This window comes from Bombina bombina, chromosome 1 (genome assembly GCF_027579735.1).
Source record: "Bombina bombina isolate aBomBom1 chromosome 1, aBomBom1.pri, whole genome shotgun sequence".
Classification (NCBI taxonomy): Eukaryota; Metazoa; Chordata; class Amphibia; order Anura; family Bombinatoridae; genus Bombina; species Bombina bombina.
In genome coordinates, this window is record NC_069499.1 from 591456940 (window position 1) to 591469130 (window position 12191).

At 40.8% G+C, this 12191-nt stretch overlaps 1 protein-coding gene across 1 annotated transcript in view; it reads right to left on the reverse strand.

The window, feature by feature from the left end:
• HDAC4 (histone deacetylase 4) overlaps positions 1–12191 on the reverse strand; it is a gene marked incomplete in the record, with an annotated part of 933145 nt that overhangs the window by 178232 nt on the left and 742722 nt on the right. Inside the window, 1 exon segment of the mRNA XM_053698885.1 lies at positions 5514–5630. Coding sequence (XP_053554860.1) covers positions 5514–5630 — 117 coding nt within the window.

Below are 12191 nucleotides of genomic sequence, written 5' to 3' on the forward strand. Positions count from 1 at the left end.
ATAACAGAGAACCTATGAAATAGAGCCCCGTGAGGAAAACCATTGCATTCAATAGGTGATACTCCCTTCACATCCCTCTGAAATTCACTGTACTCAGAGGAATCAGGCTTCATAAATGCTGAGAAGCGCACATCAACGTAGAAATCTTAAGCACAAACTTACTTCACCACCTCCATAGGAGGCAAAGTTTGTAAAACTGAATTTTGGGTGTGGTGAGGGTTGTATTTATAGGCATTTTGAGGTTTGGGAAACTTTGCCCCTCCTGGTAGGATTGTATATCCCATACATCACTAGCTCAAGGACTCTTGCCAATTACATGAAAGAAATATATATATAACAGGTTTGAGAGAATGGGAAACAGAGCGAATATTTATATATATATAAAAAAAGAAAACTGATTCATAAAATAATGCTGCATGACAGCTCTCTTAGCGTTTTCCAAGAGCACTGAATGAGCTGGGGGCGGAGCTTATAACAGCAAATTTTGGCGACAAAAAAATGGTGCGAAATGATGACGTCATAAATAGTATCACACGTGCGTTTGCTCTTGTTGCAAGGCCAAAAACCCCCCAAAAAACAGGTAAGAATTTAGTTTGTATATACAAAAAAATTAAATGTACCTAAATATCATATACAGTGGATATAAAAAGTCTATACACCCCTGTTAAAATGTCAGTTTTCTGTGATGTAAAAAAATGAGACAAAGATAAATAATTTCAGAACTTTCCACCTTTAATGTGACCTATAAACTGTACAACTCAATTGAAAAACAAACTGAAATCTTTTAGGTAAAGGGAAATAAAAATAAAAAACTAAAATAATATGGTTGCATAAATGTGAACACCCTTAAACTAATACTTTATTGAAGCACCTTTTGATTTTATTACAGCACTCAGTCTTTTTGGGTATGAGTTTTTCAGCATGGCACATCTTGACTTGGCAAGATTTGCCCACTCTTCTTTGCAAAAACACTCTAAATCTGTCAGAATGCGAGGGCATCTCCTGTGCACAGCCCTCTTCAGATCACCCCACAGATTTTGAATTGGATTCAGGTCAGGGCTCTGGCTGTGCCATCCCAAAACTTTAATCTTCTTCTGGTGAAGCCATTCCTTTGTTGATTTGGATGTATGCTTTGGGTCGTTGTCATGCTGAAAGATGAAGTTCCTCTTCATGTTCAGCTTTCTAGCAGAAGCCTGAAGGTTTTGTGCCAATATTGTCTGGTATTTGGAACTGTTCCTTATTCCCTCTACCTTGACTAAGGCCCCAGTTCCAGCTGAAGAAAAACAGCCCCAAAGCATGATGCTGACACCACCATGCTTCACTGTGGGTATGGTGTTCTTTTGGTGATATGCAGTGTTGTTTTTGCGCCAAACATATCTTTTGGAATTATGGCCAAAAAGTTCAACTTTGGTTTCATGAGACCAGAACACCTTTTGCAACATGCTTTTGGAAGACTTCAGATGTGTTTTTGCAAAATTTAATGGGGTTTGGATGTTTTGTTTTGTAAGAAAAGGCTTTCGTCTTGCCACTCTACCCCATAGCCCAGACATAGGAAGAATACGGGTGATTGTTGTCACATGTACCACACAGCCAGTACTTGCCAGATATTCCTGCAGCTCCTTTAATGTTGCTGTAGGCCTCTTGGCAGCCTCCCAGACCAGTTTTCTTCTTGTCTTTTCATCAATTTTGGAGGGACATCCAGTTCTTGGTAATGCCACTGTTGCACCATATTTTCTTCACTTGATGATGACTGTCTTCACTGTGTTCCATGGCATATCTAATGCCTTGGAAATTCTTTTGTACCCTTCTCCTGACTGATACCTTTTAACAATGAGATCCCTCTGATGCTTTGTAAGCTCTCTGCGGACCATGGATTTTGCTGTAGGACGCGACTAACAAAATGTCAGGAAAGACCTACTAGAACAGCTGAACTTTATTTTTGGTTAATCAGAGGCACTTTAAATGATGACAGGTGTGTACTGACTCTATTACTGTTACTATTTAACATGGTTTTGAATGTGATTGCTTTATTTTGAACACAGCTACATCCCCAGTTATAAAAGGGTGTTCACACTTATGCAACCATATTATTTTAGTTTTTTATTTTTATTTCCCTTTACCTAAAAGATTTCAGTTTGTTTTTCAATTGAGTTGTACAGTTTATAGGTCACATTAAAGGTGGAAAAAGTTCTGAAATGATTTTTACATCACAGAAACCTGACATTTTAACAGGGATGTGCAGACTTTTTATATCCACTGTATCATACTGCATAAAAATGTGATTATCAACATTCCATGAGACTAACAGAATACGTAGCATCCTAATTTATAAATAAATTACTAGCTCCAAAAAAACCCTGTGTCTTTCACAGACTCTACCAACATTGAAAAAAATGTAGCCACCAAAATAAAGTCGCTAAAAAAGAGCACTGAATTACTGACTCAAGGCATGTATACAAACAATATATAACAACCTTACTTAAAGTGCCCAATCCATAGCTGAGTCTTATATAATAAAAGTATATACTTACCGTGTAAGACACCCATCCACATATAACAGACAGCCAAACCAGTACTGAAACATATCAGCAGAGGTAATGGTACAAGAGTATATTGTCGATCTATAAAGGGAGGCAGCAGATGAATCCCTGCAACCAGAGAGCCTTATGAAAAGCTTTCTCTAAGCGAAAACATAGTATCATCAGGCAATACTCCCTTCACATCCCTTAGACAAACACTGCTTCAATATGCTTAGGAGCGCCTTTCACTGAAGAAATCAAGCACATTATGTTTCACCACCTCATAAGGAAGCAAAGTTTTTAAAACTGAGGTATGAGTGAGGTGGGAGGTGTATTTATAGGCATTTGAGGTTTGGGAAACTTTGCCCCCTACTGGTAGGAATGTATATCCCATCAGTAACTAGCTTGTGGACTCTCGCCACCTATATGAAAAATCATATTTGGTACGAAGTACAGCCTAGCTATCCTTGTGAATGATTAAAAATGGAGAATCACAAGACAATTCAGAAACTCTCCTTGCATTAGAGATTGTTAAAATAAAAAGTTCTTTCTTAGATGAATGGAAGCATTGGATCAACGGAAGAACCTTGTAATACGGAAAAAACTAGATTCAAATTCCAGGGTGGAGAAATAGGTTTTACAACTGGCCTAGTTTGGACAAAAGTCTGAACATCAGGAAGTTTAGCTACCTTCCTATGAAAAAGAAGAGATAAAGCATATATTTGACCCTTTAGAAAACTAGCTTGTCAAGTCCATCCTGTAAAAATTGAAGGATTCTAGGAATGCTAAAGGAATACCAATAAAATAATTTTGGAAGCGCAACACTCAAAATAGGCCTTACAATTTTTGTGATAAATCTTTTGAGTTACAGGGTTTATAGCTTGTATCAGAGTTTCAATAACCGAATCTGAGAAACTTCTGTCTCAAAACTAGGAATTCAACATCCACAACGTTAAATTTAGAGATTTAAGATCCTGATGGAAAAGAGGATTTTCTGACAATAGATCTTGTCTTAGAGGAAGAATCCATGGAAGAGATGAGGACGTCTGCAATAGATCCGCATACCATGTCCTGCAGGGCCCGGCTGGAGCAAGTAAGACAAGTGCCTGTGACGCCTGAGGGTAGGTATGCCTGAAATCCTGTTAGGAATACCCTGTTATATGCAAAGCATTTCCCTATGTCCCTGTATCATTCAGTTGCTGTGAAGAGTATTTTCTGTCTTCTTTGTAAATGATATTCCCCAGGGACTCCCACCTCCCTTCTCTCTCTAATTTGTTCTTGGCCTCGTAGGAGATGGTTGAGAATAGAGGTTGTTCCAGCTACTTGCTTACGGATTACAAATTGGAAGCTCAAACCTGTGAGACCCAGTCGCTGGGGAGAGGTGATCTGTAAACTTTCTGCCCCCTCTTTTTTTTTTTATAATTTGGAGAGGATAAAGGATAAACAAGCTCAGAAAAATGAATTTAGAGAACTTAATATCATTTTGTAGTCATGTTAGGGACAAAGAAGTCCCAAAATAGAAGATTGGTAAGCTAATTAAAGGGACATTAAACACTAAATACATTTATGCACCTCCCTCTAATCATATGTGCTGCCATTATGGAACCTAGGTTACACTGCAGGTATCTGAAGGAGAACACACTTTACACCAAACAACAACGGAAAACTGTACAAGTTGAAACAGAAGCTGCTGTTCAGAGAAACCAAGCAAAAGTAATTTGTTGAGAGAATGGATGAATTTGAGATTCCTGATTGCTTAAACATATCTGAAGGTCTTTAGACTGGGAATCTCAATTCTAAATCCAGCATAAAAACAAAACCTTGCTTGATGGAAACACAAACATGCTGGGCATATTAATGTACCAATTCTAGAGGCCAGCGAGACTCAAGATGTTATATTTCTACAGGAGCATGGAGAATACTACAGAAATGGTTGCAATTCCGCAAATAGGAAAATAGAAGGTATCTTTGGTAAGTCAAAGTATGGAATCATCTGAATGGAAAGAACTCAATAAGGATCTTTCAAAAGTTGTTTTTTGTTTGGATGAAGAAATTTTATGACAAAAAAATAATAAATGACAAATGAAACATCCTTTCTTTTCATCAAATCCATAAAGATGGAAGACTATTTACACAGGGGGGGCTGATAAACCCTAGAGGCAAGGTATTAAATGTATTTAAAGAAGTCCAAGTGTTTCTCTAACACAACTGTTCAGGAGACATTTCCTCACAAGATACTCACAATAATTCCCATGAGAAAGCAGAAAACACAAACCCCACCATGTTGGTGAAAAGTGAGATGAGAGGAATTGGGGGAGAATACACAAAAAATAGAGGATCACCGAATGAGCAATGCCATGTTGTTCTAAAAAGTGTGGGAAAAAGACCTTCACACAAGTGAAACATGTTGAACTCTGGTAACATCTTAAATAGTAAGCAGACTGACAACTTCTTGGCATCCCAAAAACTATATAACTACAGGTCAGAAATTCTGTGATTCCTCCAATCTAGAGCGGCCAATAAATTCAATGTATTGATATATGTATTAAAAGGTAAGATCATTATTCCATGTTTTTATTATATAAGGAAGGGAAATATACTTATCTTCTTAAGAAGATGCTCTACACCAGTGTTTCTCAACTGCGGTCCTCAAGTACCAGGTTTTCATTATAGCTGAACAAGAGCACAGGTGAAATAATAAACTGGTGGTGAGAGCAGGTTAGTAGCCTTGTGGTGTTACTGCTCAGCTGATTATTTCACCTGTGCTTTAGTTCAGCTATAATAATGAAAACCTGGACTGTTAGGGGTACTTGAGGACCGTGGTTGAGAAACACTGCTCTACACAATCTTCATATTACCAGTCCCAATTATTCTCCTAATCGCTTATCTAGAAGTTTTAAGATTGCACCGCTCTTTTCACTCTAGCATGCCGTCAGATGTCTACTTTAAGCTGGCTAAAGGTTTACATTACATATAACAACATGCAACACTTACATTAGAAGAGCCACTGGCTGGCAGTCCAAGAGTAATGTTTGGTAAAGAGGGTGATGTGTATAGAGGAAGCTGAGTCACAGAGCCTTCCCTGTTCACCAGTCTGTGAGTTAGTAAGGCCTGAAAAACAAATGAAAAATGAGAGCTTTAAGTAAACGGCTATAATGGCACAAAGTGAAACCTGAAAAATAAATCCGCAATGCACAATTAGCTCTTATGACATAGTTATATTATGTTACAAGTGTGTGTGTGTGTGTGCATATATAAAACACTCATCTCATATTTTAAGTATACCCTTAGCTTATATTTATCTTTTGTAATTTGTTCTATGTCGTCATGACACATAGGGCTCGATTTATCAAGCCGTTTGCCCAATTACGACTGCAGATTCTCACAAGAGAACCTGCAGTCAGTATTTATCAAGTCAGTGTTTATCAAGCAGCGGTCATCAAACAGCTGCTTCCTATCCTCTTCTCCACCTCTTGGGTGGAGATTGACAGCTCCTGCCCATGCGTGATTTGCTTTGTGTGGGCAGGGGGCGGTGTTGCACAAGAGCGCAAAATAGTGCTCCTGTGCAATGCTGAATTCAGCCAACGGATTTCTGCCTGCCAGAGGAGATCTGTGGCGGACAGGGGGTGCATATGTACGCCCCTGTTTGCTGTCACTTGATAAATCTTGCCCATAGCAGCATTCTTCAACTTTCCATATTACTTTTGCCATTGCATATCTACAAAAATAGGGCTCAAATTACATACTAGGGCTAGCACATCTTAAGTTTACTTCCTCCTCCACTGACACACATGTATTTCGACTTGTACTAATCCAACCAAGAAGCCTATTTTTGGAACCAGATCTGAAGATCACATACTTATTATTCCTTGTGCTTCCTCTTGAGTTTGCAGGCCTCTAGTGTTATACAGTATGTGCTGCTATCTGTTCTGAAACAGATTCAACATCTGATTAGGCTGTCCTGGCACTGCTCTGATTACAGGTATATCAACTTTTTAAGATATGCTAACGTACTGCTGTAGCAAAGTGTTATATGGAAGCCTGACATTGACATTGCTAAATTTACTGTAGTGACTGCTCTGTATTTCATGTACCTCTGCCTACACTGATATCTGAATGGCTTACATAATCTTCTACTTGTCTTATGTTACATAAATCTATGTGTTTAATGCCTTTGCAGAGGGGCTAATGCTAAAATTAAATGCTGTAAAAAAATTAGCATATACAACTTTTAGACTATAATGTCCCTAAAGGTTACAATATATCATAACCATTACTAGCAATGCTCTAAAATAAAAAAAATATAATTTATGATTACCTGATAAATTTCTTTCTTTCCGGATATGGAGAGTCCACAATGTCATTCGATTACTAGTGGGAATATCACTCCTGGCCAGCAGGAGGAGGCAAAGCTGTTAAGTGTCACCCCCCTACCCATAATCCCTAGTCATTTGACCAAAGGGAAATGGAAAAGGAACAACACAAAGGTGTAGAGGTGCCTGAGGTTTAGTCAAAAATAACCATCTTAATAAAGAGTGGGGTTGTGGACTCTCCATATCCAGAAAGAAAGAAATGTATCAGGTAAGCATAAATTTTGTTTTCTTTCCTAAGATATGGAGAGTTCACAACATCATTCAATTACTAGTGGGAACCAATACCCAAGCTAGAGGACACAGAATGAACAGGGAGGGAGAACAAGACAGGCAGACCTAAACAGAAGGTACCAACGCTTGAAGAATCTTTCTTCCAAAAGAGAGGCCTCAGTTGAGGAAAAAAGGAAATTTATGCTTACCTGATAAATTTATTTCTTTTACGATATGACGAGTCCACGGATTTCATCCTTACTTATGGGATATCGCCTCCTGGTCAGCAGGAGGAGGAAAAGAGCACCAAAGCAGAGCTGTATATATAGCTCCTCCCTTCCCTCCCACTCCAGTCATTCGACCGAAGTTAAGAAGAGAAAGGAAAAGCCAAGGTGCAGAGGTGACTGAAGTTTAACAAAAATAAATAAATACATACCTGTCTTAGAAATGACAGGGTGGGCCGTGGACTCGTCATATCGTAAAAGAAATAAATTTATCAGGTAAGCATACATTTCCTTTTCTTTTACAAGATATGACGAGTCCACGGATTTCATCCTTACTTATGGGATACAATACCAAAGCTATAGGACACGGATGAAAGGGAGGGACAAGACAGGAACCTAAACGGAAGGCACCACTGCTTGAGGAACCTTTCTCCCAAAAATAGCCTCGGACGAGGCAAAAGTGTCAAATTTGTAAAAAGTGTAAAGAGACGACCAAGTTGCAGCCTTGCAAATCTGTTCAACAGAAGCATCAATTTTGAATGCCCATGAGGAAGCCACAGCCCTAGTAGAATGAGCCGTAATTCTTTCAGGAGGCTGCTGTCCAGCAGTCTCATATGCAAAACAGATGATACTCTTCAGCCAAAAAGAAAGAGAGGTAGCCGTAGCTTTTTGACCCCTACGTTTTCCAGAGAAAACAACAAATAATGAAGAAGATTGACGAAAATCTTTAGTCGCCTGCAAGTAAAACTTCAGGGCACAGACCACATCCAAGTTATGTAACAGACGCTCCTTCTTAGAAGGATTAGGACACAATGAAGGAACAATAATTTCCCGATTAATATTTTTGTTGGAAACAACCTTAGGAAGAAAACCAGGTTTGGTACGTAACACTACCTTATCGGCATGAAAAATAAGGTAAGGAGAATCACATTGTAATGCTGAAAGCTCAGAAACTCTGCGAGCAGAAGAAATAGCAACCAAAAACAAAAATTTTGAAGATAATAACTTAATATCTATGGAATGCATAGGTTCAAACAGAACCCCTTGAAGAGCCTTAAGAACTAAATTCAAACTCCAAGGAGGAGCAATAGGTCTAAACACAGGCCTGATTCTAGTCAGAGCCTGACAAAAAGATTGAACATCCGGAATATCTGCCAGACGTTTGTGTAGCAAAATAGATAAAGCAGAAATCTGTCCCTTTAAGGAACTTGTTGATAACCCTTTCTCCAATCCTTCTTGGAGAAAAGATAAAATTCTAGGAATCCTAATCTTTCTCCATGAGTAGCCCTTGGATTCGCACCAATAAAGATATTTACGCCATATCTTATGGTAAATCTTTCTAGTAACAGGCTTACGTGCCTGGATCAAGGTATCAATGACCGAATCAGAGAACCCTTGCTTAGATAAAATCAAGCGTTCAATCTCCAAGCAGTCAGCTGCAGAGAAACTAGATTTGGATGATGGAAGGGTCCCTGAATGAGAAGATCCTGCCTCAATGGAAACTTCCACTGCGGCAGAGAGGACATGTCCACGAGATCGGCATACCAAGTCCTGCGAGGCCACGCAGGATCGATGAGAATCACCGAAGCCCTCTCCTGTTTGATCCGTGCAATCACCCGGGGAAGGAGAGCAAACGGTGGAAACACATAAGCTAGGTTGAACGACCAAGGCACTGCCAAGGCATCTTTCAGTTCGGCCTGAGGATCCCTGGACATGGATCCGTATCTCGGGAGCTTGGCATTCTGACGAGATGTCATTAGATCCAGTTCCGGGCTGCCCCACCTGAGAAACAGGGTGGCAAAGATCTCCGGATGGAGTTCCCGGTTGTCCACTCCTGGGATGTAGATTGCTGACAGATAACAAGAGTGAGCCTCCGCCAACCGAATTATCTTGGATACTTCTGTCATCGCTAAGGAACTCCCTGATGATTGATGTAAGCCACAGTCGTGATGTTGTCTGACTGAAATTGGATGAATTTGGCCGAAACCAAGTGAGGCCAAGCCTGAAGAGCATTGAATATTGCTCTCAACTCCAGAAAATTGAGTGGAAGTAGAGACTCCGACCGAGTCCACACACCCTGAGCCTTCAGGGAATTCCAGACTGCACCCCATCCTAGTGGACTGGCGTTCGTTGTCACTATCACCCATGAGGGTCTGCGGAAGCACGTCCCTTGGGACAGATGATACACCAAAGAAGAGAGTCTCTTGTCTCCTGATCCAGATCTATCTGAGCATGCTCAGTTGTAGAGATCTGAGATGAAAACGAGCAAACTGAATGATGTCCATTGCCGCCACCATCAATCCAATTAACTCCATGCACTGAGCCACTGATGGCCGAGGATTGGACTGAAGGGATCGGCATTTATTCAGAATCTTTAACTTTCTGACTTCCGTCAAGAAGATTTTCATGGATATAGAATCTAGAAGAGTTCCCAGGAAAGGAACCCTTGTCTGTGGAATTAGTGAACTCTTTTCTAAATTCACCTTCCACCCGTAAGTCCTTAGAAAGGAAAGAACAATGTCGGTATGAGACTTTGTCAGCTGATAAGACGACGCCTGGATCAGAATATCGTCCAGATAAGGTGCCACTGCAATGCCCCGCGGCCTGAGAACCGCCAGCAGAGACCCTAGAACCTTCGTGAAGATCCTGGGTGCCGTAGCCAGCCCGAAGGGAAGGGCCACAAACTGAAAATGTTTGTCCAGAAAGGCAAACCTCAGGAACTGGTGATGATCTCTGTGGATAGGAATATGAAGATATGCATCCTTTAAGTCCACGGTAGTCATATATTGACCCTCCTGGATCAATGGAAGAATTGTCCGAATAGTCTCCATCTTGAAGGATGGAACTCTGAGAAACTTGTTTAGACTTTTGAGGTCTAAAATGGGTCGGAATGTTCCCTCTTTTTTAGGAACCCCAAAAAGATTTGAGTAAAACCCCTGTCCCTGCTCCTGTATTGGAATGAGACTAATTACTCCCATAGTGGAGAGATCTTTTACACAACGTAAGAATGCCTCTCCTTTTATCTGGTCTACAGACAATCGTGAAAGAAGAAACCTTCCCCTTGGGAAGGAATTTTTGAACTCCAACTGATACCCTTGAGACACAATTTCTAGTGTCCAGGGATCCTGAACGTCTCTTATCCAAGCCTGGGCAAAGAGAGAGAATCTGCCCCCTACTAGATCCGGTCCCGGATCGGGGGCCGCCCCTTCATGCTGTTTTGGGAGCAGCAGCAGACTTTTTGGGTTGTTTACCCTTGTTCCAAGCCTGGTTAGGTCTCCAAATGGACTTGGCTTGTGCAAAATTCCCTTCCTGTTTAGTGGAAGAGGGGACTCCCTTGAAATTTCGAAAGGAACGAAAATTACTCTGTCCACCCCTTTGCTTAGATGTCTTATCCTGAGGTAGGATATGACCCTTACCTCCCGTAATGTCAGAAATGATCTCTTTCAAGTTAGGCCCGAACAGTGTCTTTCCTTTGAAAGGAATAGCCAAAAGCTTGGATTTTGAGGACACATCCGCAGACCAAGATTTTAACCATAAGGCTCTGCGCGCTAAAATGGAAAATCCTGAATTCTTAGCCGCCAATTTGGCGATCTGAAAGGCAGCATCTGTAACAAAATAATTAGCCAGCTTAAGGGCCTTAATTCTATCCATTATTTCCTCTAAAGGAGTCTCAGTCTTAAGAAACTCTTCTAAGGCGTCAAACCAAAAGGCAGCAGCAGTTGTGACTGACACAATGCAGGCCGTCTGTTGTAAGAGAAAACCTTGATGAACAAAAAGCTTCCTTAGAAGACCCTCCAACTTTTTATCCATAGGGTCTTTAAAAGCACAACTGTCCTCAATTGGGATAGCCGTACGCTTAGCTAGGGTAGAAATAGCTCCCTCCACCTTAGGGATCGTTTGCCAAGATTCCAGAACGGTGTCAGCTATAGGGTACTTTTTCTTAAAAATAGGGGACGGTGAGAACGGGATACCCGGTCATTCCCATTCCCGAGTAACAATTTCCGAAATTCTCTTAGGAACCGGAAAGACATCAGAATAAGAAGGAACTTCTAAGTATTTGTCCATCTTACACAATTTCTCTGGCGGTACCACGATAGAGTCACAGTCGTCCAGAGTCATCAAAAGCTCCCGCAGCAACAGACGGAGGTGTTCAAGTTTAAATCTGAAAGACATGACATCCAAATCTGTCTGGGGCAAAGCACTCACTGAGTCAGATAGTTCTCCCTCGGACAGGTTCTCCCTACCCCCCCAACTCAGAGCCATGGGAGGGTACATCGGAGATAGCCATCAAGGCATCAGAAGTCGCAGGGGCCACATGGGCTTCTGCCCTGCTACGCTTGCCTTGTAACACTGGCAACTTAGATAACACTTCTGTAAGGGTGGATGACATAACTGCAGCCATGTCCTGCAGAGTGAATAAAGTGGACGCCGTCGAAGAACATGGCGTCGTTTAGGCGGGTGTTAGAGGTTGTGACGCTTGGGGAGAAAGTTGCGGCATACCCCGAGTCTCATCAGTCTGAGAAACATCTTTAGATAATTTTGTATTAAAAAACATCTGGTCTTTAAACTGTAAAGCCCTCTCAGTACATGAGGGACAAATAAGTAATAGGGGGTTCCACAGTGGCATCTAAACACATAGAGCACGTTACTTCCAGTAGATCAGCCATGACAAGGCAAAAATTGGTCGTGGTATTCAATTAAAAAATAACGTTTGAAAAATAATTTTGCAAACGAGTGTACTGTGTCTTTAAATTTAAACTCCTAGAATTTTATGGTCTATAAACCAACTTATGCAATACTAGCAATCACTATAGGGACTTTCCTCTCCTTATAAAAGTACACTCTAACTTTCTTTTGCCTTTAAT